The sequence below is a fragment of the Crotalus tigris genome, unplaced genomic scaffold, assembly GCF_016545835.1.
Source record: "Crotalus tigris isolate CLP2741 ecotype Arizona unplaced genomic scaffold, ASM1654583v1 scf7180000018371.15429387391:27106975, whole genome shotgun sequence".
Lineage (NCBI taxonomy): Eukaryota > Metazoa > Chordata > Lepidosauria > Squamata > Viperidae > Crotalus > Crotalus tigris.
The window spans coordinates 11,599,299-11,625,390 of NW_024096970.1; the positions used below are offsets into that span (position 1 = coordinate 11,599,299).

At 35.4% G+C, this 26,092-nt stretch overlaps 2 protein-coding genes across 3 annotated transcripts in view; both read left to right on the plus strand.

Moving 5' to 3' along the window:
- RP1 (RP1 axonemal microtubule associated) overlaps positions 1 to 16,391 on the plus strand; it is a 186,342-nt gene extending 169,951 nt beyond the window's left edge. For both annotated transcript variants that reach the window (XM_039351366.1, XM_039351365.1), the window contains exons 53-59: positions 3,667 to 3,824; positions 4,218 to 4,293; positions 4,907 to 4,985; positions 6,295 to 6,538; positions 9,064 to 9,142; positions 11,255 to 11,330; positions 11,944 to 16,391. In XM_039351366.1, coding sequence (XP_039207300.1) covers positions 3,667 to 3,824; positions 4,218 to 4,293; positions 4,907 to 4,985; positions 6,295 to 6,538; positions 9,064 to 9,142; positions 11,255 to 11,330; positions 11,944 to 11,998 — 767 coding nt within the window. In that variant the 3' untranslated portion in view covers positions 11,999 to 16,391. The remainder of the gene's footprint in view (positions 1 to 3,666; positions 3,825 to 4,217; positions 4,294 to 4,906; positions 4,986 to 6,294; positions 6,539 to 9,063; positions 9,143 to 11,254; positions 11,331 to 11,943) is intronic.
- A 4,966-nt stretch (positions 16,392 to 21,357) lies between these two features.
- XKR4 (XK related 4) overlaps positions 21,358 to 26,092 on the plus strand; it is a 69,340-nt gene continuing 64,605 nt past the window's right edge. The window contains exon 1 of the mRNA XM_039351399.1: positions 21,358 to 22,478. Within this exon, the coding sequence (XP_039207333.1) occupies positions 21,613 to 22,478 (866 nt within the window). The 5' untranslated portion in view covers positions 21,358 to 21,612. The remainder of the gene's footprint in view (positions 22,479 to 26,092) is intronic.

Genomic DNA, 26,092 nt, shown 5'->3' on the forward strand with positions numbered 1-26,092 from the left:
TTCATGTCGCTTTTTATGGTGAATATATAAGTAATATTAAATGATCAAATTGGGTATTACATATAAACATTGGTGAGTGTTTGGAAAAAGTAAGTAGAAATGTAATGAATATATAATCATTTTCAAAAATGAATTTATATTTCTGAGGAATTAAAATAATTGCCATTGAATTCAAATATTTTATTACCTTATATGATTAGTCATGTTGAATTAAATGCTAAATATTTTATGTAACTGAAGTGCCAGTGACTCAAAATAATTTAATACATGGATCATAAGAATCCTTTGTTTAAATACAATATATTTTTTCTAGTATTTCACAGTAATATTAAATTTGTCTGACATATGAATATTAGCCAGTTGCATAAGCTAGTTGAACTGATTCAGACTAATTCTATTTCACTGAATTCAGTGGGACAAAATCAGCTTAATACTTTTGTAGCTGTTTATTTCTGAATGTTGCTGTTTGGTACATTTATCACTGTAATGCTTATTCCCTCAATATAACTGTGTTCCCAGTTATTCCAGCCAATCAGCCATCTGCTATTTAGTGCCTACAGAAAGTAAAAATATTGTCCAGATGTTGGCAAAGAGTTCTTTTCTCAGGAAACCACTTAGTTTATTATTATTAATACCAGAGAGCCAATTTGGTTGAGTGGCTGCAACACTGTAGATTTATAATGATTGGTGAAGGACTGTAAGACTGTAAAATGGACTGAATAGATTTATTTAACTTTAGTGGTGAAATATGTACTGAGCTACCTTTTCTACATCCATTCAGACTTGAAATACACAAATACAGATGATATAAAACTAGAAAGAGTAGCCAATACTAATAAAACAATCAGAATAAAAAGGTTCTGATCAGGCTGAATTACTGCATCAAAATAAATATAATAAAATTCAGCATGATTAATTCTAAAGTTTATATTTATATCAAAGAAATATGAATTATGGAATGTCATAAGTATATCATAGGTATAAAATGGAAGTATATGTGGTATCTATGATCCAAGTAATTTAGATCAATCTCTTACTGTGTCATCCCAGATAACAACTATTGGAGTGTAGGATTGCTTCTGTCAATTGAGACAGTGTTGTAGCTCTGCCTTTTTCTGGCACATGAGTCTTCCCTATGGCCTCACATGTTCAGGTTACCTTCAGGTTGAACTCTACCTTCACTTTATGTTGGGCCTTCTTTGAAGCAAATACAGCTACAGGCAATCCTCAACTTACAACCATATCTGGGGCCAGAATTTCCATTGTTAAGCAAGATGGTTGTTAAGTCAACCACACCCGATTTTATGATCTTTTTGCCATAGTTGTTAAGCAAATGTCGATAATTGTTCAGTGAATCATGAAGCCATTATTTATTTATTTACACTGCACATTTCTGAAGAGCCCATCCCTCTCAAACAGGGGCTCTGGGCGATGTACAATAAAACATCAAAATATAAAAATGTAAATGGTAACATTAACATTTTAAAATTAGAATATTTAAAAATTCTTTAAAAAATATAGAAGACAGGAATAAATAAACTCTGTTAAAAGTTAATTAACAAAGGCAAAGGGAGATATCTCATGGCACCAACCAATCCCATGACTGTGTGAGAATCCATTAAGCAAATCCAACTTCCTCCATTGATTTGGTTTGTCAGAAGCTGCTGGGAATGTCACATAATGGCAATCACACAACCCTGGGATGCTGCAACTGTTATAAATAAATGCTGGTTGCCAAGCATCTGAATTTTGAACATGTGACTGTGGTGATGCTGCGATGATTGTAAGTGCAAGCATTAATTGTAAGTCACTTTTTTCAGTGACCTTGTAACTTCAAATAGTCACTAAACAAATAGTTGAAAGCTGAGGACTCCCTGTACTGTAGGTAGCGCAGTTGCTCCAAAGGTTTCTAATGTTCTCTCATCTCTATGCTTCAGGAGCTTCATTAGTGGTCTGTGGCCTCCAGGGTGCCTTTCATGATTTTACTAATGATATATAAAGCCCTTTATGGCTGAAGTCTGCTTACCTTGCAGAACATTTCAAACTGTTCCCTTCTCCAAATAGACATAGTCACAAAGAGGAAATGTTGGTCATTCTATGCTATTGGCTAGAGTGTGCAGAAACTAGGGTCCTCTTGTTGGATAGGTTTAGATTACAGGTAGTCCTTGACTTATAACAGTTCATTTAGTGACTGTTCAAAGTTACAATGGCACTGAAAAAAGTGACTTATGACCATTGCAGCATCCCCATAGTTGCATGATCAAAATTCAGATGCTTGGCAACTGGTTCATATTTATGACCGTTGCTCTGTGCCAAGGTCATGTGATCACCTTCTGTGATCTTCTGACAAACAAAGTCAATGGGAAAGTCAGAGTCACTTAGCAACTGTGTTATTAATTTAACAATTGCAATGATTCACTTAATAGCAGGGGCAAGAAAAGTCGTAAAATGGGGCAAACTCATTTAACAAATGTTTGACTTAGCAGCATAAATTTTGGGCTCAATTGTGGTCCTAAGTCGAGGGCTACCTGTATAGGAATCCTATCCTGCTCAAATTGGCCAATCTCTGCAAGCTAGTCCTGTTAAACACCTTTGTAAGATTTTGGTTTAATTTTGAAAAGCACTTAAAAGAACATTAAGTTCTTTTTTTAAAGTCATAATTATATCTATTTATTTTATTAGTCTGTTTCAGTCATGAAGCTCCTAAATGTATAACTAGGTGATATACAATATCTAAAAAAAATTTTGAACTGATTAGCAGAATAATGTGGTTGCTGCAATAAATGCATCTTCAAGTTACATTATCAGGAATGTAATAAAATCAGATTATGAGGAGTAATTGGTTAACTGCACAGAGCATTGAGCCAAGTTTTGATTGTCATATTTTAAGAAAGGTTTTGACAAAGAGGGCTTATCCAAAGAGGAGTGGCCAGATTAGATTTCTAGAAAAAAAATCTTAAAAAAAAAAATAGATTTCTAGAAGTGTGGTAAAAGTATCCAGTTTTACTATGGTAAAAAGGAGTATTTCAAGCAAGCTTTGCAACTCACTTCACCTTCAAAAACAGGATGTCACAGAGAAAATGGAATGTGATTTCTCTGAGCCCTGACTATATTTGGCCCCTCAAGACTTGAATCCTGATGCCAATCTATCAAAGCATTGATTCTATTATTGTATTATCTGTATCATTCATTTGACATACTTACTCCCCAAACCTATCCTAACATTACTTTTTACTCAATATTTTGATTCCTCCAGATTTTACAATGATCATTTTGTATAATTGCAATTTTCATGTACTGGATAAAGTGTGCTTCAGATTTGGAATACAAAATCCTTTGATTGTGGGAATGGTTCAATATTTGGCTTTGTGGATGACAAAATGAAAGATATGGATGGATTACTGGATCAAATAGACTCAAGTATTTGCTTTACCAATGCTTTCATCAGTGCTAAAAAGAGAGAAAGGAATGAAAGCACTTTGGGAATATAAAAATATTCAGTATGTGTTTTTAGTTATATCACTTGCTTAACTAATTATGAATTAATGCAGAGAAAATATTGCATCATGTAAATACTAGCATATAGCAGGAAAGATTATTAAAGTAATGAATTATGGAATGATGAAGGCATCTGTTATATCAGATCTGACATTTTTTATTTTACAGTGATTACGTATGATATAAAAATATTCTGCAGTGATAATGTGAGCAAAATAAACATGGTGCCTCTCTCTCTGTCTGTATATGGAATCAATGGAGTCACTGAAGACCGAAGACTTTTGTTGTCACCATCATCTACAATTGAGAAAGGAGAAGTTGGGATGGTAATTCAGTTTTTTACTGTTATCTGAAAATACAGAATAAAAACATCTTTCAATTCCAAATGTGTGTATGTGCATTATATTTATAGGTTAGGTTAGGCTTTAAATCAGTGTTGACGCCTAGTGATTGCCTGGAGTAGTCCCTACAGTTTTCTTGGCAAGATTTTTCTGCAATGGTTTACTATTGTTGGCTTCAAGCCTAAGGCAGGATTAGAACTGATGGTCTTCTAGTATCTAACTTGACACCTTAGCCATTACACCACACTGGTTCTGGATAGATAGACAGACAGACAGATAGGCAGATATGGATGGATGGAAGGTAGGTAGGTAGCTAGGTAGAGACAAAGATTTTATATGTAATTTCTGCCCTATTGAAATATCTTTTGATATGTTTAGTTATTTACAGGTCAAACAGATGCTGTGGATTTGGGAAAATTGCACAAAATTGTCCTTCTCATTGAAAATATATCATGTAAGTTTTTTTCACTGCAAAAATATTGATGAGAACCTTGCAGTTTAACACGCTGCATATGTATAATAAGTAGTACAATATATAATATAATATTACACTATATAACCTAATAAAATGTCTTTGAGGTTTCATTAAATAGTTAAAAATAGGAAACAGCATTATGCTGAGTAAGATCTTTGTTCCATCTAGAACAATATAATTCATGGTGATGGACAGCAATTTTTAACAGTTTCAAGCAGTTCTCCCAGCTTAATTTAGAAATGCCAGAAACTGAGTCTCAGACATTCTGTAAATGTAGACTCCATGTTCTGGCACTGAACTTGGAGGAAACATATCTTTTAAATGACATTTATTTGAAAATAAGTCCTATAGACCTCTTCTTCTATTTGCAATAAGTATGGGAGTTGCAGTTGCATTATACAGTTGCGTAATGATAGCTGGAGACCCTGTGGATGTATTAAATAGAAAAGCTCTCCAGTTTGTGATTTAAGTGCACCTACTTAAGGTTTAAGAAGGTATAGACTTGTAATGCTATTATTTACTGATACTTAATATAATTTGATAGTAGTGTTGGCATGACAAAATGTTTTAATTATCTATTGCTCTAATGCAGCTTGCAAACTGGCAATTAAAGCCTTGCACTTAAAGGAAAATTTAAAGCAAGAACCTGTGTACATATTTGAAGTGAACGAGTGAGTATGAGAAATATGAATCACCAGGGGCAAATTTGGGGGATTAAGAAAGGAAAGCTGATCAATACTTTACTTTGTTATTATGGTGTACTTACTACCAAGGAGGAAGGAGGTAATATCTTGGATTTTTTTTAAATTCATACGCTAAAAATAATCTCATAGGCTTTCAATACCATAGACCTTGAAAGGAAAAGGAGATGAAATCTTTGGTTCTCCTTGTCAGGTAGCAAACTACCTGGCTAAAGTTAATGCTCTAATTTGCATTGCTATTTTTCTTTTTTTTTAAAAAAAAAAAAACATACTGCAAACATACCAATTTGTTAGAGGAAAAATGTGCAATCCAAAAGGGCAGAGGTATTGCTTGCCCCAAAAGATATAGTGAGGTGGTAATTAAGTAGAAAAGGCATTTGTTCACAACTGTCCTTATAGGATTCAGAACCAAGACTTGTAAATGGGGCCTAGTGAACCCCCTGAAGCCTCAGTTTACATCAAAACAACCTATAACCTGAAAGGGATATGGGAAGAACAGCAGAGGAAAAGGGTAAATCCAACTGAAGGGAAAAAATAGTTTTTTATAGGAGGCACATATAAAAATCACACAGAGTAATTTGAATCTTATAAAAAGATTCTTATCATGCAGGATAAGCTTACCCGCCAGGGAGATTTTTGAAAAGTTTCACCAGCATAAATAAAACAAACTATCCTTCTTCCAGCTGCTATCTAACCCCTCCCTTCTGCTGCCCACTGTTGGCTGTTAGAGAATTGGTTCTATCCTTAACAGCTGTGGCAATGATAGTTTGCAGCCAGGAGACCCTGTCAAAACTCACACCTGTGACAGTTGGAAAATCGTGAACTTCATGTTACCAAAGTACATCATATTAACATTAATTATACTCTTCTTTATGTTATGGGCATTTCTTAAATTTGTGCCTTCAAGTCAATTTTAATTCCTGCAGTTTTCTTGGCAGCATTTTCAGAACTTCATCCCAAAGCTGAAAGGGACTAACTGGACCACAGTCATCGGCTGGTTTTGCATCTAAGTTAGTACTAAAACTCATGATCTCCAAGTTTTTTAACTAGTATTTCTCAATGGTAACAACTTGGATTTCATTACCCACAACTCTCAAGTCAGCGTACTGAGTAGAGAATTCTTGGGGTTGAAATCTGCACATCTTAAAGTTACCAGAGTTAAGAAAAATGCATTACTGGATCTCAAGAAAAGGAGTATTTTAAAAAAAACATTTGTTTTTCTTTATTAAATTTCATATCAAATTCTGTATATGGCTTGTCTTTTAAAAATTATTTTTAGAACATTCCATCTGGACACTGATAAATCTGAAATAAGGAGAGAAATCCCCCTCTCTTTGGTTAATAAAGAAGATAATGGACCAGAAAATCTGACAGAACATATTATTAAAGTGTACACTGGTGATAAAAGAGGGGCAGGAACTGATGCCAATGTTCATATCATTTTGTTTGGAGACATGGATACATCTAATTTAATTCAGCTCAAAACCTCTCTTGATCATCGAGATCCCTTTGAAAGAGGAAAGGTAAGTAATATTGCCTATGTGAACATATTTATTTTAAATTGGCAATATATATATATGATATTCACATGCACAGAGCATTGTGCATTATGCTAAACCAATTTACTATCTCATTCATTGATCTTATGACAGATAACATGACAAACTATATATTCCTTTTGCTGATATTCTTCTGGCCAATGCTTCCTTAAAAACTGATGGCACAACCAGATTTAGAGCTATACAGATAGAGGAGGGATAAGTCTCCTTGGGATGAACCTCGTCCAACACAGTGTCTTTAGAATTCTTATTTATTCTTTGTGAGCTTGATGTGAAGATTAAAATAGGGAAGCGGAAGAGATAAAAGAACTGGAGGAGCCCCATTTTAGGAAGCAGTTCATTCTTCAGTTTCTTCCAATGGATAGCAGAAGGGGAAGTAACTCTTTTCATCTGAGTCTTAAATAACATACAAAATGCTGAATTAAGTGAATAGACTATATTAAACCATTGTTTCCCTATTGTATTTAAAGCTGTTCTCAGTGGGAGTTTATCTTGGTGTTGAGTGCTTTGGGTTTTGATATTAAACTGGACTTAATCACAGTACAACTTGATGTATTCTGCAAATGTAGTCAATGAGACAAAAATGAATATGGCAACTTTTTTTTTTGGTGGAATTAATTACCATTGACTGTTAAATGTACACTTATTGTAAACAGGTGTCCTGTCACATAATAGGTGTAATATTTCATTCTGCTAGAGAAAAAGATTCCAGAAGCTACTTAACCTTCCTTTATCTCTCTAATACTGAACAAATTCATTTTTTTCTTTAGAGAATTAACTTAACATGAAAGAACCAATTTTGTAGAATTCAAACTGTTGTTCCCCTTGAAAAAAAAATGCCAGCATTGCCAAAAACACTGGAAATAAAAAAAAAATTAAACCAAATTACTAGGCTAATTCAAAAGATTTTATCTTAATTAGAGTAAAATAGCTTCTCTTTATGTCTTCAAAGGAAGGTTTATGTATCATTAAAAAGATACATATAAAAATGGAAAACACAAGGTGTGTTTTTTAAACTAGCTGGAAGTTCATTATTTTTAAAACCTATTTTCTAACATTAATAAGAATTGTACTAGCGTACATTTTCTTATTCTTTTTGCTGATATTCCACCCACATTTTTGAATAGTCAAAGGTAGGCTCAAGTACATGTCATACAAATAATTGTAATACATGAAATAAAGAAATTGGGATGTTCTTCCTTTATGTTTTAAAAAAAATGGAAAGAATTGCAGCATAGAATTTCAATCAAGATGATCATTAATCAAGATCTGGTATTTCTCAAACCACCTATAGTATATTATCTATATCATTTATACACATGGACACATTTTAGGCAAGTTCCTTTGATGATTCAGATAATGATACCCATTCTAGAACAATTTGTTTATTATTTATTTATTAAATTTGCATGCTGCCTGTCTTGCAGTTTAAGGTGATTCAGAGTTTAGAAGAACAAAGAGATGGTGGAGACTGTGATACCTGAGGATTTTGCTACATATTAAGCAGAATAATTAAGAAAGTTGAAGATAGATCTGAATTTGAAGAGCAAAATGTGACAGGAGTTATTGAGCATTTATATGGTGTATTCCTTGGTTTGCTTACGAACCCAGGAAGATACTTTTGATTTAAGATGTTCCCAAGAAGTGCTATGTACGTATTTGTGAGTGCTTGCACATACTGTGGCCATCTACACAAAGTGAAAATAACATTTTCCTTTTCAAAGCAGATCACTGCACTGCTCTAGTTGCTATTTATTCATCTGACTAATGAAGCTGAATATATCTGTTATTGTGACAAAAAGCAAATCTGTTTGCAATTTTTTTTCAATATCCAACAGAATTAAATTCTTCAACCAACCATTTTTATGAAGGTCCATAGATACTAGCAAAATATTCTTGTTTTTCTTTTATTTTTATACATGGTTTACTTTGATGGAAGGCAGAATGCTAGATTATTTTTCCCTTTCAGGTTTTTAATTCAAACCTTTGTTTAATTGTCCATAGATATTTACTTGGAATTTTGAAATGCGTTTGAAAAAAATACCAGAATGCTCTTATAGTATCTTTTTGGATTAGGTCCAAAAAGCTCCTTTTTAGGCTGGTTTTCCTTCTTGTCAGAACAATGTGGTAGAAAGAATTCAGACAGAGATAAAAATTATTGACCTAGCTGTAATCTTCAGTGTTGATAAAAGATCGTATATCTCCTTGACCCTGGTTTAATTCAGACTAGTCCTTGATCAAAAGAAAAATCAAGGGACTGGCAGACTTATAATTTGGAAAATTGCCAGGCTACTTGGCACTTCTGGTTTCAGTTGCTTGTTCTTGGCAGAGGCACATGGAGCTGCATATGCAATTACCGTGGCATGTATTTTGCTGCAAAGGATGAAACTGAACTATATTTAGGGAAGCATTCACACCAAGTAAACATAGCATTTTCTAAAGTTTGACCTATCATAATTGAAAAGCTAATTCTATTTTTCATTTTAAAGTCTGATACATTCAAAATTAAGACAAAGATAATTGGAAGGCTGCAGAAGATTGAAATTGGGCATGATGGGAAAGGGTTTGGTGAGTATATTTGCATTACTTGACTAAATTGTGTTTCATATGTGCTAAAACATCTATACAGATAATTCTCACTTAATGATGCTTTTTGGGGACTGGGTATAAGTAAAAAAAATATGATGAGAAACCACACCACATATATCAAATAAATCCACTCTATATTTTATCATTTATCGAATAAATCCACTTTGCTTTTTCTGTTTACTTTTAGAAAGCTTGATCTTTAATCCCTTCAAATAATGTCCCACAAGCTGATTTCTTATCATTTTCTTTTTGTCTTCTCTCAGGAACTCCTTCACTAGTTTAACATGTCTTTTTTGTATATCCAAGATAAAAAAGTTTTCCAAGTCATTCTTCTGATTTATTATTTGTATGTCATCTTTAATTATGAAGACATCATCCAGTTTTGTTGTAAATTCATTGTGGAGTCTTTTTCCATATGAGTCTTATACTCTGATATTTTTAGATCCATTTGCAGATCAACCTTAGTCTATTTTGTCTAGTAATATCTGTTCCTCTTCTGTAGCCTCTATAACATCTATAAAATCTATCCTTATAGGTGTAAACAATCTTAAGACTAATTTCTGGATATATTGATCCAGAGTCATTTGGTTGAGTGGCTACAAAAATTGAATGAATGAATGAATGAATGAATGAATGAATGAATGAATGAATGTCATTGATTTCTTCCATAGTCAATATTGCTCTGCTGTTTTAATGAGTTTCTTCTCTTTTACTTGTAATCTTTAATTCGCTCTGGTTTCCTCTAGTCAATCTATTCTCCCACTGTAGTGAAAGTCCTTCTAAAAATTCTTAACATCCAAAAAATCAGTAACAAGCAATTTCCTAAGATGGTTAAGAGAAAAAATAGGAGCACTCAGTGTCCAACTGAAGGCATTGAACTGGCTTAGCCAAGATGATTTTCCCTCTGGTTCCCACAGCAATAAAACCCACCAAAGATTGCTATTTTACAAACTCTTTGTGAAAAGCCTCTGTGTGGAGAAAATGTGTGGATTATCCCAGTCCTATCCTTGATCCAGAGGGAGTTCTGAAGAGCCAATCCATTCACCAGCTACTCTTTCTACTGCAGCCATATGTTGTGAACCCATCTTCAGTCTGCCATTGTTTCTACCAATGAATGAGACTGTATTTATAAATAAAAGATAATATGGGAGAGATTTTTTTTTTACAGAAAATGATAAGTTGGAATGCAAAATTAATTTATTTGATTAAGGTTAAAATATATGTTATTATTTCTGATAGGTCTTAATGGACTTTTGTTGATTTAGACTGAATGATGAGATATTGCAATTTGTTTATTGATAAGAAATGAAATATAGGACTTTTTTATTAAAATACTAAAGAAAGGGTTATTACAGAAGCTGATTATACTTGTCTGGAGGGGGGAGGAGTTATTTCTTTATATAACTTCCTTGTTTTTTTATTTTTCTCTGCATTTTTTATTCTTCTTTTTTACCTTTTATATTATTTATTTATTTGTAAAATTTATTAGCTGTCTATCTTACCACAGGGCAACCCTGGGCTTGTCCTTGGTTTGCATTATTATTTTATTTTTGTATTTGAAATCTTTAATAAAAAAAATACTATTTAACAAAATGTGTCCATTGCATTTAGCAATGGCAGTTCCAACAGTCCCAATTACTGTCATTAAGCAAGGACAGTGCATGTTGTTAAGCGAGGACCCCACATAACCATGAATTATGACTTCCTGCTGGCTGACTTCCTGCCGGCCCTTGTCACTCAGCTGAATTTATCTCACAGGATAATTCTGCTTAATGATACTGTACAGTCAATAAGCTTGCCTAGTTCACCTCTCATATTTTGTCATTGGGTGGGTAGCAGGTAAAAAATAATTAACTCTTATCATTGTTTAGTTGACTTGGCTGACATTAAGAAATTGAGTTTAGACAGCCTTGTTGACAGAGATTAGTTTGTGGTAACTACCCCTTGCTCAATTAAGCCAGATGATCCTGTTTCTGAAATGATTTGGGTAATTTTATCTTTGCATGAATAGCAGCTGCAGCCCTTATCCAGGCATTTGGAAGTGGCCTGCTTTGGGCCAGTCTGATATTTATTCTCATTTTTTTTTTAAAGCAAGTGGCTGGTTTCTTGAAAAGGTAGAAATTACAGATATGTCTACAAATGAACTCTACAGCTTTAGCTGTAACAGGTATGTTTTGCTTTGTTTAAATTTTTATTGTTACAACATTCAACAGAAATATTAACTAACTAATATGGCTGGTGGCACAGTGGTTAGAATGCAGTATTGCCGGGTAACTCTGCCCGCAGCCTGAAGTTTGATCCTGACCAGCTCAAGGTTGACTCACACTTCCATCCTTCTGAGATCAGTAAAATGAGGACCCAGATTGTTGGGGGCAATATGCTGACTCTGTAAACAACACAGAGAGTGCTGTAAAAGCACTATGGGGCAGTATATGAGTCTAGGTGCCACTGCTATTGGTAATATTACACACCAGGAAATATTTTTCCTTTTCCAAGAAAGAAAATCACAAATGCCAGAGAAATTGAGAATCATTAGGTCTGAGCTTCAAGCTATGAACAGAGGGATTAGTAAGTGGTCAATAGCATATACAATTGAAATGAAACCCACAAAATCCCCATAGATTTTCATGTCTATAGGAACGTCTACAAACTGTGTCTTTTAGATATGTTGGATTACAACTCCCATAGTTCCCAGTTGGCATGATCAATGGAATTAGGATGGGGAATTCTGATCAAATGTACTTTCCCTTTCAATAAAATATGTATATTTTCTTTATCAGATGGCTGGCTGAAGATGAAAATGATGGATGCACAGTAGTACAGCTTTACATATAATTTTCTGAGAACCTGTTTGAATGTGCTTCCCCCTTCACTTCAAGCTGATCCAATTTATTTGTATTTCCTTATTATGAAAGAGCTATAATTATCATGAAACAATATCAAAACAATTTATCACATTTTAATAATTCCATTGAGAATGACTCTAGGCAGTCTAAACACATTTATTCAATTATACAATAAAAGAAATTCATTGTTCTATATGTCTTAGTATCATGATACTTTCACAATATTTAAAATTGGCAGGTTTTTTTTAATATAGGGAAAAAAAAGGCAAGTAATATCAGTCGTGAGCAAGCACATAATGAAATCTTTTACTGGAAGTTTATTTTTGTATAAATGAAAATACTTTCTTGGTAACATCATACACGGGTAGCTTATTGTAATAGGCAAAATGCCTTCAAAATGGTTATGGAGAATTATGTGGCAAGATGTCATAGATAACTACATGAAATATTTACCTTATAAAGAACACTTTTGAAGCCAAATCTTAGGAAGACTCACTGAATAGAACTGTGTATTCTCATCTTCATTCCAATGGTGACAGTACTTATATTGTGTGCATATTAGAGGGAAGAAGGGAAGGATAAATATTTTTTTCTTATGTCTATAAATAATCTTATTGTTGTGAAAATGGCATATTTTGGGGAAAATGTTAAGTTTATAATGATAGTTAGAAGGAACTTAGAAGCTTTTATACAATCATTTTATCAAGATACACTATCCAAATAACTAAATAATCATAAACCAATCAAAGGAAAAATTATAAAAATAAAAAATAAAAAGCTTTAAAAATGTATGTTTTATTTTAATGTATCTTCACTTTGAAAATTAAAAACTCTGTCAAAATGCTAATCAATAATGTTCTTGGATATAAGAATACATGGTTTATAATGGTACTATGTTAAAAAAATAATACAATATTTTCTAATTGAATGAGGAAATAATTTTAATTAAGTTTTACTAAAAAGTCTATTTCTGCTTGCATTGCTAGGATAGACACTGAAATGAATGTAAATTGTTATCCCTAGAGTTCAGAAATTAGTTTAGTCAATATCTGTATTCATTTTACAGAATCACTTTACACTTTTCTTCTAGTGTGTCTTTCACTAATAGTTTGTAATATGAACTTACCATGATGCAATTTCTAGCATATCAAGTATAAATAATATTGTCTTAATTTGTTTATCTCAATAATACTGAGTAACATCTTTCAGCAGTTTATTTGGTCCTTTTATCCTATTTTGTGCTATTCAAAATGAGGTCCTAGGAATATATAACATATTGTTGAATGATTTTAAGGAAAGCAGTTCAAACAGTATTTGCAACACGAAGGGGAAATTCCAACAGCCGTTTCATTTTGCTGACCCAAAGTAAAAGATTTCTGGAAATTGAGCAGTTGGGGTCAGTTTCAATAGAAGGCAGGTCAGTTTAGATATAAGCTTTATAATTCATTATTTTCTTAATTTCTACTTAAAACCAACATTTTTAAAAATTAATTTAAAAAATTATCCATGTGGCAGTTTTACCATATATTGAGCTTTTTCTGAGGAACAGGACAATAATCTCAACCTTATCCAAGTGTTTTATGATTATGTGATTATATCAATAAAACTACTGTGAGAGGAATTTCTCACTAAATGGCTTATGATATGAAAACTACAATCTACAACTTAAACTGGTCTCCATAACATGGGTATATTTGCAAACTAGAACAGTTATGTTATCATATGGTGATTTAGTTGAAAATCATTCTGCATCCTTGGTTACCGTATATATTTCTGAACCGTGATTCAGATTTTCCAAAATTACAGTATTCAGACTGAGTTTTAGTTTATTAATTTATCAGTCTAATTAATAAATTTTGGCAACAAGTGCTACAGATTATGTGAGATCCATTAATTTTTTTCTCTGAGTGAACTACATATTGTTTGGACAGCTTTAAATGTACTATAAATGTGCCTATTTGCTGTGGGATTCATGCAGCAAATGAAAACTCATACCTCATAATAAATAGTATGAATCAGTCATGCTATAACTCATAACAAATAATCTATGGAAAAGTAAATCCAATATTTATTTAAAATGATGAGAGGCTGACTATTGAAGTATCAATATGATCAGTGTTTCTGTCAGCAATGGTCTTCTCTACCTCACTATGCTAACTTATGTGATCTTGTTATACTGCATGTAAGAAAGCACTCTAGGTAAGGTCTAGATCTAAATCATGAATACAAAATGTGACTATCCAGATATTGCTGAATCACAACTTCCAGCATTGTTACTATAGCTCAGATACATCTGAAGGGGCACATTTTGAAACTCTGATATTGGTCAATATTGAAAGACAACACAAAAAAGAAAAAAAAACACCTGAACCATGAGATGGGCAGCAAATAAGTTTGACAAACAAACAAACAAAATTTAAAAATCAAATATTTATTCCAATAGTTTTCATGACTTCTTGTGCAAACTTATAAAACTAGAAGCCATTGTCTCAACTTCATTTTTTTTTTTTTTTTTTGCAAATGTTGATTATTTTCACAATCTTGACAATCTTGGAGTCATTTTGATGTTAGACATATAATTAAGATCAGCCTTGAATTATGAAATTCTTGTATTTATCTTCCATTCGATCACTTTATAAAATAAAGAGAATTTTCATGAAATAAAATAGTTTATGCATATTTATGAACAAATTACTGTCAACAAGATTAATTCAACAATGTTGGAATGAAAAAAATCTTTTGTTATATTAATGCACAAAATTTAAGACATGTTATTGAATGACATTTGTGGAGTCTTCATTGTGAAAAATTTAAGGCTAAAATCTGACCTATTCTTGCTTTGCTATTAATAAAAGTTCCTTAATACAGCAATTAAACATGAAAAAATTGCCTGTAAATTTCTAAGTAATCAATTGTGTCAAAATATATTTTAGATATCTCAAATATGCGAAAGAAGTGAATCTTATAACAGAAAACTCTAAAGTTTAGCCTTCAACCAGTTTCTATAGAGACAGATTTTTTAAAATGTTTACATCTATCCACAAATAACTCAGACCATGGTATACAGAAATGGTTCTCAGCTAGTTTCTATTCCCTTTACATAAGACAACAGCCTTGACCTGCTGATGTAGTAAAACAATATTCACTAAGCATTTAATGTGATTTTATTAGAGAAGAAAATGAGGAAATAGAATTTTTCTCTTTCACAGAGAACAGTGTTCTGTTATTCTTCGACAAATGTTTACATACCTTTGGTACTATACTAAATGATCTGAATTATGCATAATTTGTACTTTAGTAGGGAATAATATACCCATAATTTAAGCATCTTAAGGGTGGAAATGAGAAATGGGATTCTTTGGCATAATTTCATGAATTTGTAGAATGAAACCAACACTGCAAAATTATTATGGAAATTATAGCTCATATAAACTATATTTCATGCAACTCTAAAGGTTTATTACCAAAGTAAAAGAATAAGAAAACATACACACTAGACCAGTGTTTCTCAACCTTGTAATTTTAAGATAGATGGACTTCAACTCCCAGAATTCCTCAGTCAGCCATGCTAGTTGGGAAATTCTGAAAGTTAAAGTCCATCCATCTTAAAATTGTCAAGAAATGCTGCACTAGATAGAAGTACACATACACACACACACACACACACACACACACACACACAAGCCAATCATTATTGAGATACTGAAACAGATAGGAATGATTGCTACACGTGTATGTCTTAAATCAATTCAGCATCTAAATGGGTTTGTTTCAAATGGATTTTCAGAGGAGTAAAGGTGGGGTGGGAACGAACAAGGAATCTCATAGAAATTCTCCTATTTATATGGTAGAATTCTAGAATCCAAATGTTGGTTTAGGGATTGTTCAAAAGGGTATTTTGTTATTAGCCTAATGACCACCATTTTGCTTCTGTACACTGTGCTTGCATTAGGGATGCTATTTTGTGAAGGCAGGAGGATCACGTACACAGACCCAGAGACGGGGGAAAGAGTAGGACAGTAATGAAAGATGATTAGTTAATATTCTGTGTGCCAACAAATGTCACCTTGTGATTTTTTTGTTATCTGTATATAAATAGAAGTGCCTAACTGACCACTGTGTGGCACTTCTGAATGCAGCTGCCAGTGTTTCAGACAGTGTTCCACCCAGCAACTTCACGTGGCCAAATAAAGTTCTATTTGACTTGGAAGCCTGTGCTTGAATCTCCTGATCTGCCCTCTTGGAACCTCAAGTTCTTCTGGTAGCTGCCGACCCTTATGTTGTATTACATTACTTCTGTAATTTTGTATTGAAATTTGTTTAACATCAGCTAGCTGCTTTTGTATTAGGAGAAACATAAAATATTTTATATTTGTAAAAAATGTTTTTCTGTGTCATGATTCAGATAAAAATTGTTTCCCTTTAGTCCTATATGTAGGAGAAGTGTGAAAAACTTCAATTTTCATTAAGATTTTTTTCCCTTTAAGAAACAGTTTACCTGTTCTCTTTATCCTACAACCTATGGAACAAAGTCATTCTTACCTACACCTCTAGTGGATCCTCATTCAAGAAGTGGTTGGACTAGATGATCTTTAATATAACTTTCAGTTCTCTATTCTGTAATAACATACAAAAACTTGGAAGGATTTATATAATTGTAATCAATATTCTAACTTTTACATCATAATAGTAGAAAAAGACTATAGACTCATATCTTTGGACATAATTTGCTGCATTTTAACTAATAATTTTATTTTACAACTAAAATAATACAACTACAATATACAATAATACTATTCTGGAGTATTCTGTTATATAAATTGTTTCAAAAGTCTTCTTATGCCAGCTTAATTTAATGAAAAGAAGGACTAGGATTGACATGATAGTAGTATTCCAATATCTCATGGTTTGCCACAAAGAAGAGGGAGTCAAGCTATTCTCCAAAGTACCTGAGGTCAGGACAAGAAGCTATGGATGGAAACTAATCAAGGAGAGAAGCAACCTAGAACTAAGAAATTTCTTGACAGTTACAGTAAAATAATTAATCAGTAGAACATGTTGCCTCCAGAATTGTGAATGCTCCAACACTGGAAATTTTTAAGAAGAGATTAGATAATCATTTGTCTGAAATTGTCTAAGGTTTCTTGCCTAAACGGGGTTGGACTAGAAGACCTCCAAAGCCCCTTCTAATTCTGTTGTCCTGTCCTGTCCTGTCCTGTCCTGTCCTATCCTATCCTATCCTATCCTATCCTATCCTATCCTATCCTATCCTATCCTATCCTATCCTATACTATACTATACTATACTATACTATACTATACTATACTATACTATCCAGATCCTCCCTTAAAATATTATTATGGTGTCTTCAAAGAGTCTCTAAAGTGCAGTATATTTTATTTTGAATAGACACATGTGGGATTATATTGTAATGTTGTTGTTATATTATTTGCTTACAACCTTTGTCCTTTTTCTTTTCCCTTTCCTTTTCCTCTGTTCTCTGCCCACTGTCAAAACATAGATTAAATATTTTTCTCAAAGTCTCACATGGACTTTGAAGTTGTTAAAAGCATATAAAGGACTGTTAAAACAGTTTCTAAGCATGCTAATTATGTTTGTATTATGTTAAATAAGACTATCTTCTACACAACTGTATCTTTTCATGAGCTTAATTGATAAATTTAGCAACCATACAATAACTGGGACTGTATTTGCAATTCTTCATTTAATAAAAAGGTTTTGTTTGTTCTCAGTAATCAGTATGTGAAAGTTTAAAACCATGGAGTCATTACTTTATGTGAATAGAAATGATTCTATGGAAACAGTAATTTTGAATATTATTGTATAATAATTCATAATTCTAACTGTTATGTTTTTGATCTTTTAAAAAAGTTTTGGTCTTTTTTTCAATTTAAAGAACATAAATAAGAATAGATTCAATACAAAACATGCCTAATTTTTGACTACAAGAATCATTGACTGTAGAAATACCATGGTATGATTGAAGTGGGAAGAAAATATATTACTGACAAAATTTCTTTCTTTCTACATTATTTACTGAATTAAGGAAATCCAGTAGGTCCTCTCTTAATTTTTTTTATCATTATTTTAGAAAATTAATGTTTCTATTTCTTAACTAACAAAAACATGATTTGTAAACTAAACAGAGAAACAGTATCTATGTTATGGATTGAGAATGAGAAGTATGATTATAGTAATTCTAATATAGTAAAACTATTCACAGTAGTTTATTATTCTTGCATCAATTGTGGGAAGGCATTTTGCAGAGGTTCAGACAGTCAAAAATTGCACTATAGCATATATTTGGTATTCAAAATCATTCAAGTTAGTATTAGAAGCATACCATCCCCCCAAAAATTTCCATTCCCCTTACACTTAAAAGAACAACAAGCAATCCAACAAAATCATTAAGAATCTTTTGATTTTTTTCCTTTTTTATGAGAGCTAAAATCAGCAGCCTTAGACAGCATCCTCAATGTTTTATGTTGAGATCTACCATGTTGTGGCAAGATCAAATTATTAGATGAAAAGAAGATTTTAAAGGAAATGAAATACTAAATTATAGTATGTATGTTCATTTATCTCCGTATACTCATACATACACAAAAGAATAGGCAAAGAGGACCTTAGAACAAGAATGTGTCCACAGCAAAATACTGTTGGTGTAATATAGCCTCCAAATTTTTGAAAAAGGCTGGAGATCCATTTTAAGAAACTTTATGGAGAGGAGATTAAACATCCTGTTGCACAATTATCAGTCAATTTCCATGACATTCAACTAACACCAGTTGTACTTGAGACATTTATTGCTTCATACAGCTTCTGCATAGTTGTGATAAAATATGAAAAGATTAACTACCCCGTTCTGAAAACTTTTCAAGTGTTTTGGGAAACTAAACTTTGAATTTAAAATTTATGTTAAGCCATATCTCCACAAGTGATTATGTCTTCTACACATTCCTCTAATTTTAGCTTGAACATAGTTTCTAACTGTGCTTTAAGAACATGTTCATATGACATAGATTTCCTCTCATCTATAACCAAGGCCATCTAACTTTTTTTTCTGATCTAATATGGAGGTAATGTTTCTTATGTTCAACTGGAATATGCCTTGTTATTTGTATATTGCATGATGTTTCAGTAGCAGACATGGGGATGATGTCATAGAAGCTGGGATTTACCAAGGTCCTATTGGCAATTCATTTTTTTTACTTCTTCAAGCATGCCTCCTCCTGATTCCAGTCACCCCTCCAACTTTCTTCCTTGGCCATCTTGTTTTATGCTACTGGATTAACAGGACCCCAGAAATGGTGTAGTACAAAACTGCACCCTAGAAAGCACCAAACATTACGATCTTGAAGCACTTTATCTAGTGTTTTTTGACAATACAACCACTACACCAGGTAGATCTGATCTCTGTAAGTGGCCAAGAAAGGTCCAGGTCTACTCATTTCTCTAATAATCTTGATCCTGCAACCAAGTCACAAGAAAAAGCAGTATATAAAGACTTGCCTTCTATTCAGAAAATATTATAGGGAGCAATTGGCAGATTTCTCCTCATCCTCTCCTTTTTCCTCCTTCCAGGAATTCCACCATTTCAACTTGCTTTCCAGTGAACTGTTAGGACAGTACCCCTGACTAGCCTTGCTACAGAAGCAGAGAACAGCTACATAGAGAGAGCAAATTATGCTGGCATGCTCTGTGCAATATGCCCTATATGATTTTCCTAAGACTGAGGGAGATTTCCTGCTTCTCTATGCCCCATGAAATCCCAGCACAAATGTGGGGAAGAAGCTCCTCTTTTATTTCACTGGACTCATCTCTTGAACTTAGACAAGTGTCAATCAAAAATAAGCTTCTTCAACTGTGCCTTACATAACTGTCAAATGCAATGCGTCTGATGGGGGCTAATCTTCCATGGCCTTACTTTCAGCTGTACAATAAATCTGGTTGATCATAGTGAACTTCATTGATTCTAATGTTCCATTCCCAATCAACGAGATTCCACATGGCTTTGTGGCAGACAACAAGGGCATCTAGTGTGTCAAAGCCACTATCAACTAAGCCATAAAGTACCACCCAACTCCGTGACACTAGCCTTCTGAAACCACACTAGCCACCTTGATTCCAGTGCCAATGCCAGCCTCTGATATTTACCTATCTGATCCCCACCAATGCAGAGAAGATGCAGAGCATAAAAAGGCTTCTCAGTCCCGGCCTCTCTTCCCCCTGCCTCGTGGCACCTAAACTGAATACAGGACTGTCTCTACGAAGTGTCGTGTCACCCACCCCACGTGAAATGCCTCTCTGTTCCCTCTCCCCCTTCCTTACACCACCTGCTGCTAACGACTCTCCTCCCGCCCCGCCTGACGTGACAAAGCAGGCCGTACTAATAAGGCAAACGTCTGCCCCCTCTGTCCCTCGCGCGGCAAAGGCAGGAAGCCACCAGCGATTCTCACTCTAGAGGCCTCGTTTATTCCTCTTCTCTGCACCTGTTCTCTGGAATCATCATCCTTTGCGTCCCTTGGTGCCCGCTGGGGAGCGCCAACTTCCAGAGAGCCCTGCGTTGCCAGCTCACCTCAGGAGCTGCCCAGCCTTGTCTGAGCTTTCCCACCCGCCCCCTGAGCTCTCAGTGGGGCCTCAGTACACGCCCCCTGATCAGCATCGCTCCTCTGTGGTCGATTTCAGAGTGGAAGAGCGCAGAGAAAAGGGGAGCGGCAGCAGGAAGACTACGAAACTCGCTTCTCCAGACAGGAGTGGAAGTGCTTGTGCCTTCTGGTGTGAAGGTGCCTGTAGGTACCTTTGGCCTCCTTCGCTCAAAGATCCCTGCTCATCCTCCTCGTCTTTTTCTTTCCAGTCAGTCTCTCAATCAATCCTTCTTGGAAGATCTGTTGAAAAACCAGCCATTTCCTGACCGCGAGTGGACCCTTTTCTCTACCCGCGAATGAGCAAAATCGGGGACTTTCTCCCTTCCTTCCAAGGCAGACCTTGCTCCCTCCCGTCCCCCCCCCCCACACCTCTCCGCAATCTAATAACCGAACAGCAGTTCCTCTGTGCCCCCACAGATCTCCTCTCCCTATTGCTTGTGTGATTTCACCGTACCCGCCTCCGAAGCACCGTCGCTTCTCGATTTCTCCCTTTCTCTTCTACACACACACCCCTTTCTGGGCACCACGGCTATTCCGTGTGTATGTGTGCGCGCGCGTGGTCTGTATGTATGGGGGAGAGGGATGAGGTCATCCTCTTTCCTGGCGTCAGTCAGCTGGGTGGCGGCGGCGGCGGCAGCAGCAGAGGCGAAGCGGAGGGGCGGGCCAGGCGGAGAAAAAGATGTGCCGGTGTAAGGACTGCTCCGCAAGGCGCTTCTGTCCGGGGCTGGGTGGGTGAGCGGGGTTCCCTGCAGGCAGTCGGCGCTCCAGCAGCGCCTGCAGGACCCAGTGGCCCAGCCCCATCGGCTCTTTGGGAAACCTAACGGGGAGAGCGAATTGTCCGCTGACGGAGGGGAGGGAGGGGGCGGGCAAAAGGGTGTTCCCGGACTGGGTCCTTTCGCTGCCGCTGCCGCTGCCGCTGCTTTCCATCCGCATCATGGCCGCGAAGTCGGACGGGGGGCGGCTGAAGATGAAGAAGGGCAGCGAGGTGGCGTTCACGCCACTGCAGAATTCGGAGCATTCCGGTTCGGTGCAGGCACTGGCCTCGGGCTTTTCCTCCGGCGCGGAGGGCCCCGTCAGCGCCGAGGATGACGAGTCACCTGGCGGCGGCTGCTGCAACTCCGGCGGCGGGAGTCAAAGGGACGGCGGTGGAAACGGCGGGTGCCGCTGCTGCTGCTGTAGCAGCGGAGGCAGGGCGGCTGGTGGCTCGCGGGGCTCGGGCGGAGGTTCGTCGTCGCTGTGCTTGCGGCTAGGCAGGGAGCAGCGGCGCTATTCGCTATGGGACGGACTGTGGATTCTAGCCGCCGTGGCCGTGTACTTTGCGGATGTGGGCACGGACCTCTGGCTGGCGGTCGACTACTACCTTCGAGGCCAGCGCTGGTGGTTTGGGCTCACACTTTTCTTCGTGCTGCTCGGGTCCCTTTCAGTACAGGTCTTCAGCTTCCGCTGGTTTGTCCACGACTTCAGCTCCGAGGACAGCCCCTCGGTGGCTCCTGCCTCCTCCTCCTCTGCCGGACACGGCGAAAGCAAACTGCTGGTGAGCAGCGGGTCGGCCGCGGGGGATATGGATGCCGGGGCCCGGCCGGCCACACCACAAAGGCAAGCGTCCAATGCCAGCAAGGGCAACGCAACTAATAGCAGTAACAGTAGCAGCACCAATGCGACCAGCACTACCAGTGGGGGAGGTGGAGGTGTTGGCTGCAGCGGCATCCGAACCCCCAAGACCAGATCTGCCTCCTGCGCCTTCTGCATCTGGCTGATGCAGTCTCTTATCCACATCCTGCAGCTTGGGCAAATTTGGAGGTAAGACACAAGTGCCTCAAACTATCTTGAAAGCTAGGCTTCCCAGAATAAACATGAGTGGACATTTGGGGTGGGAAGTATCCCAGGTGACTCAAAACTTGTTATCTTCTAGCCATGTACAGGATCAAGGCCTAAAATCAGGGCTTTTTTTTGTCATAGAACACCCAGAATGGAGTTCCGGCACCTTTTTTGGATGGAACCTTGTAGGGTAGGCAAGGCGGGTTGTATGACATGTGTGAGTTCCCGCACTTTTTTTTTTTTTTTTTTTACAAAAAAAGCACTGCCTAAAATAATTGATGACTTGAGAGACTGGAGTGTGGAGGGGGGACATGTGGCACAGTAAATCTAATCTTACCCTCACAAGCTCATGCAATAGTGCATAAGATGTAACTGTGTAATTTTTAATAGATGTGTTTGAATGAACTGACCTGCCAATGTAGCTATTCCTTGTGAATGGTTATATGTGCAATCAGATAGATTGCACTATCAATGGAACCACTTACAGCTGACACACACAGTGGAGAATTGTACTGTGTGCAATGCATCCCTCCTTACCTTCTAAGATTAGTTGGTTTCAGTCTTACCTTAGCTTAAGGAAGCATAGATGTCACTCCATTCGTAAGAGAAAATGAAAACTTGGTGCTTGCTTTAGAAAGAACACATAGAAAAGTCCAATGTCTTTACTAGATACCAGCCCATAGTGAGGTGTTTCTCTGAAGCAGAGTTTTAAGATACAGTTGTTATTTCTGAACATTTATGCGTGGTTCAAAGTAACATTGGAAATGGTTAAAGAAACAGATTAAAGGCAGATGACTTTGAATTCTTGCTTTCTGTAAAAATACTTTCTGTATGCAAAATACTTAGACTAAGGAAGAACTAAAATTTGAAGCATTATAAAGTCTCTAAAACCTGAGTTCATATTGCATCCTAAAATCCCTGCACGTGGATGGATTATTAAGTTATTAGTTATTTTTATTATTTATATAGAAACAGTAGTAGGTGTGAGTGTGGGCGTGTTTAGAGCATTATGACCTAAGGCAAATCTCAAAGTATATTTTGTATTCAGCAATTTTATATGCCTCATGTTAATGTAATTCACATAGCACATTCTATAAATATTATTTTTATGCTTATTTGATAAGATTAGAAAACACATTTCTGAACAATTGTTAATGATGTTTAACAACTTAATTCCTGTACATTTTAATAAGGAATAGAAAAGGATTGTTGCATCTAATATATTGATAATTTGGTTTTATACTATTTATAAGCCATGATAAAGAACTACCTTAAAGATAACAAAATATTGCTTTCATGTTATTGATATAGTAACCAAATATATATTTTAATTAAACTTTCATTCTGGTATATTTAAAATAATATTTCTGAATGACCATAATAGCTAAAATGTATTATTATATGCTGAATATAATTCAAAATATTCTTATTCTAAAAATATGCCTATCTTTATTTGTTCTATTCCAACCTATCTTAATAAAATATATTTTTATTAAGTTGGTCACACCCTTGTATTCACTTACATGAAGGAAACATGACCATTATCCAGGCTGTTGTTATGTCCTGACCTTGGGTTGGGGTGGGAACTAGGGAGTCATATAAGGTTTGAATGCATTAAACAGGTCAATGATATACCAAGTACGATTGTTAAGTGTATGTTATAATATAAAACCGGGGCTTCCAGACAAAATTGTGTGAAAAAGGATGCCCTAAAACTAAGATACAATATCTATGCTGTATAAAAAATGAGCAGACAGCATTATTGGTTATGTATTAAGGTAAGAAATAGATTGTCCGGGTAAATTTTTGAGGCCTGCCAGCACTGTTTACTTTTATTATAAGTATGGGTTTCATTATTTCTTAGTCTTCAGCCAGAAATGTTAACAGGCACTCAATGAATATTTAATGTAAGGAAAATGAGAAGAATTTTGTATGTCCCGCCCATATAGATGGTTATAAATGATTGTATTGGTAAAAACAGCAAGATTCATAACTGTTGTGTGATGAAACAAAATTGTGATGTGTGAATAAGTTTCAAAAAGCATATATTCATTGTTATACTCAAGTATTTTTATTAAGCCAATTTATACTGGAGAAAATGATGGACAATCAGTTATATGGACAATTTAATCTGTTGCTGAGATTTCTTTTGCAAATATAATTTCAGTAAAATTCAACTTAAAAAGATTTACTTCCTAATAAGTTCACAGTGTTATATGATATAATTTATTATTGCATTACAAATGTTTAATTCTTGATGGTGACATCTATCTATCTATCTATCTATCTATCTATCTATCTATCTATCTATCTATTTATCTATCTATCTACCTACCTACCTACCTACCTATCTACCTACCTATCCTCTATCCAACATCTTTCTTTCTATCTGTCACTAAAATGAAATTGGGATTGGGTTAGGTGCTTTTTAAGAGCTCTTTAAGATAAATTTTCCACAAGGCTTATATATATATTCTGTTATGATTGGTAAGTCGTCAAGGGAAAGCAGGAAACACCTTACACAGGAAAATCACCAAAAGAATAACTGCTTCAGTTGTCCATTGCAATAATCTAGTCATCACTACAAAAGCCACCTTGCAATTCCTACAGCTGAGAACACAGGGTAAAAAGAATGAAAGGGGAAATCACATCACATATTTCTTCTTGCCTCTTTTCTTCCATTGAAAATTACATTTTGGGAGAACTTTAGAAACTTCCCACATACAATGTGTAATTGGTTTCTAATTTTGATATTTGTTATTTGATTATTCTTTCTCGAATCAGCTACAGTCACTTTTTCCTTAATAAAAATACTATTGCTGAAAACATTTAAATACATTGCTGTGTTTGATTGCACAACCAGACAGAAGTTTAGACTGGATTTAACATTCTTATCCACCTTTGCAGTCCATACCAGGGACCTGGGATAAGCAGATATTATTTGATGGTGTTAAAGGTATCATTGCAAGATGTAAGCTATTCAAGTAAAGCTGCCTTTTACAATTGATTGGAAATTGATTTTTCCAGTATGACAAAACTGATTTTGCCATAATTGGACACTAATTATGGTGTCCAGGTGGTACTCCAGATATTTTGGGACTGCACCCAAGGCACCTTTTACAATTGGTACTATCTTTGATTTCTTCATCCATAGACCTTTTGCTTCTATTTACAGGTTTATTGTTAATGAATAATACCTGTAAATAATGATAATTATTTATTGTCATTATTATTTCAATTAAAGCATGCTAATTATGCATTAATGGATTAATGTTACTGTAATGCTTGAAATATACAGTATACACACACACAGATATAGTACATGATTTATTATTATTATTCACAATTACATTTATAAACTTCTGTTGTGGGAAGAAAAGTATATTTTAAAAGACCAGCTGTCTTACGGCATGAATTATAATTAAAAAAAAAATTGCTTCTGCCCAAGTTGAAAGATCTTGTATGGCGGAGCAGTACTTTCTAACATCATTCTAGTTTCTGTGTATGTGTTTTAGAAAGAATATAAAGATGAACATCTTTGCCATATATAATATGGCTGTGGTCAATATATATGCATATGGAGATTGTGAGTATAA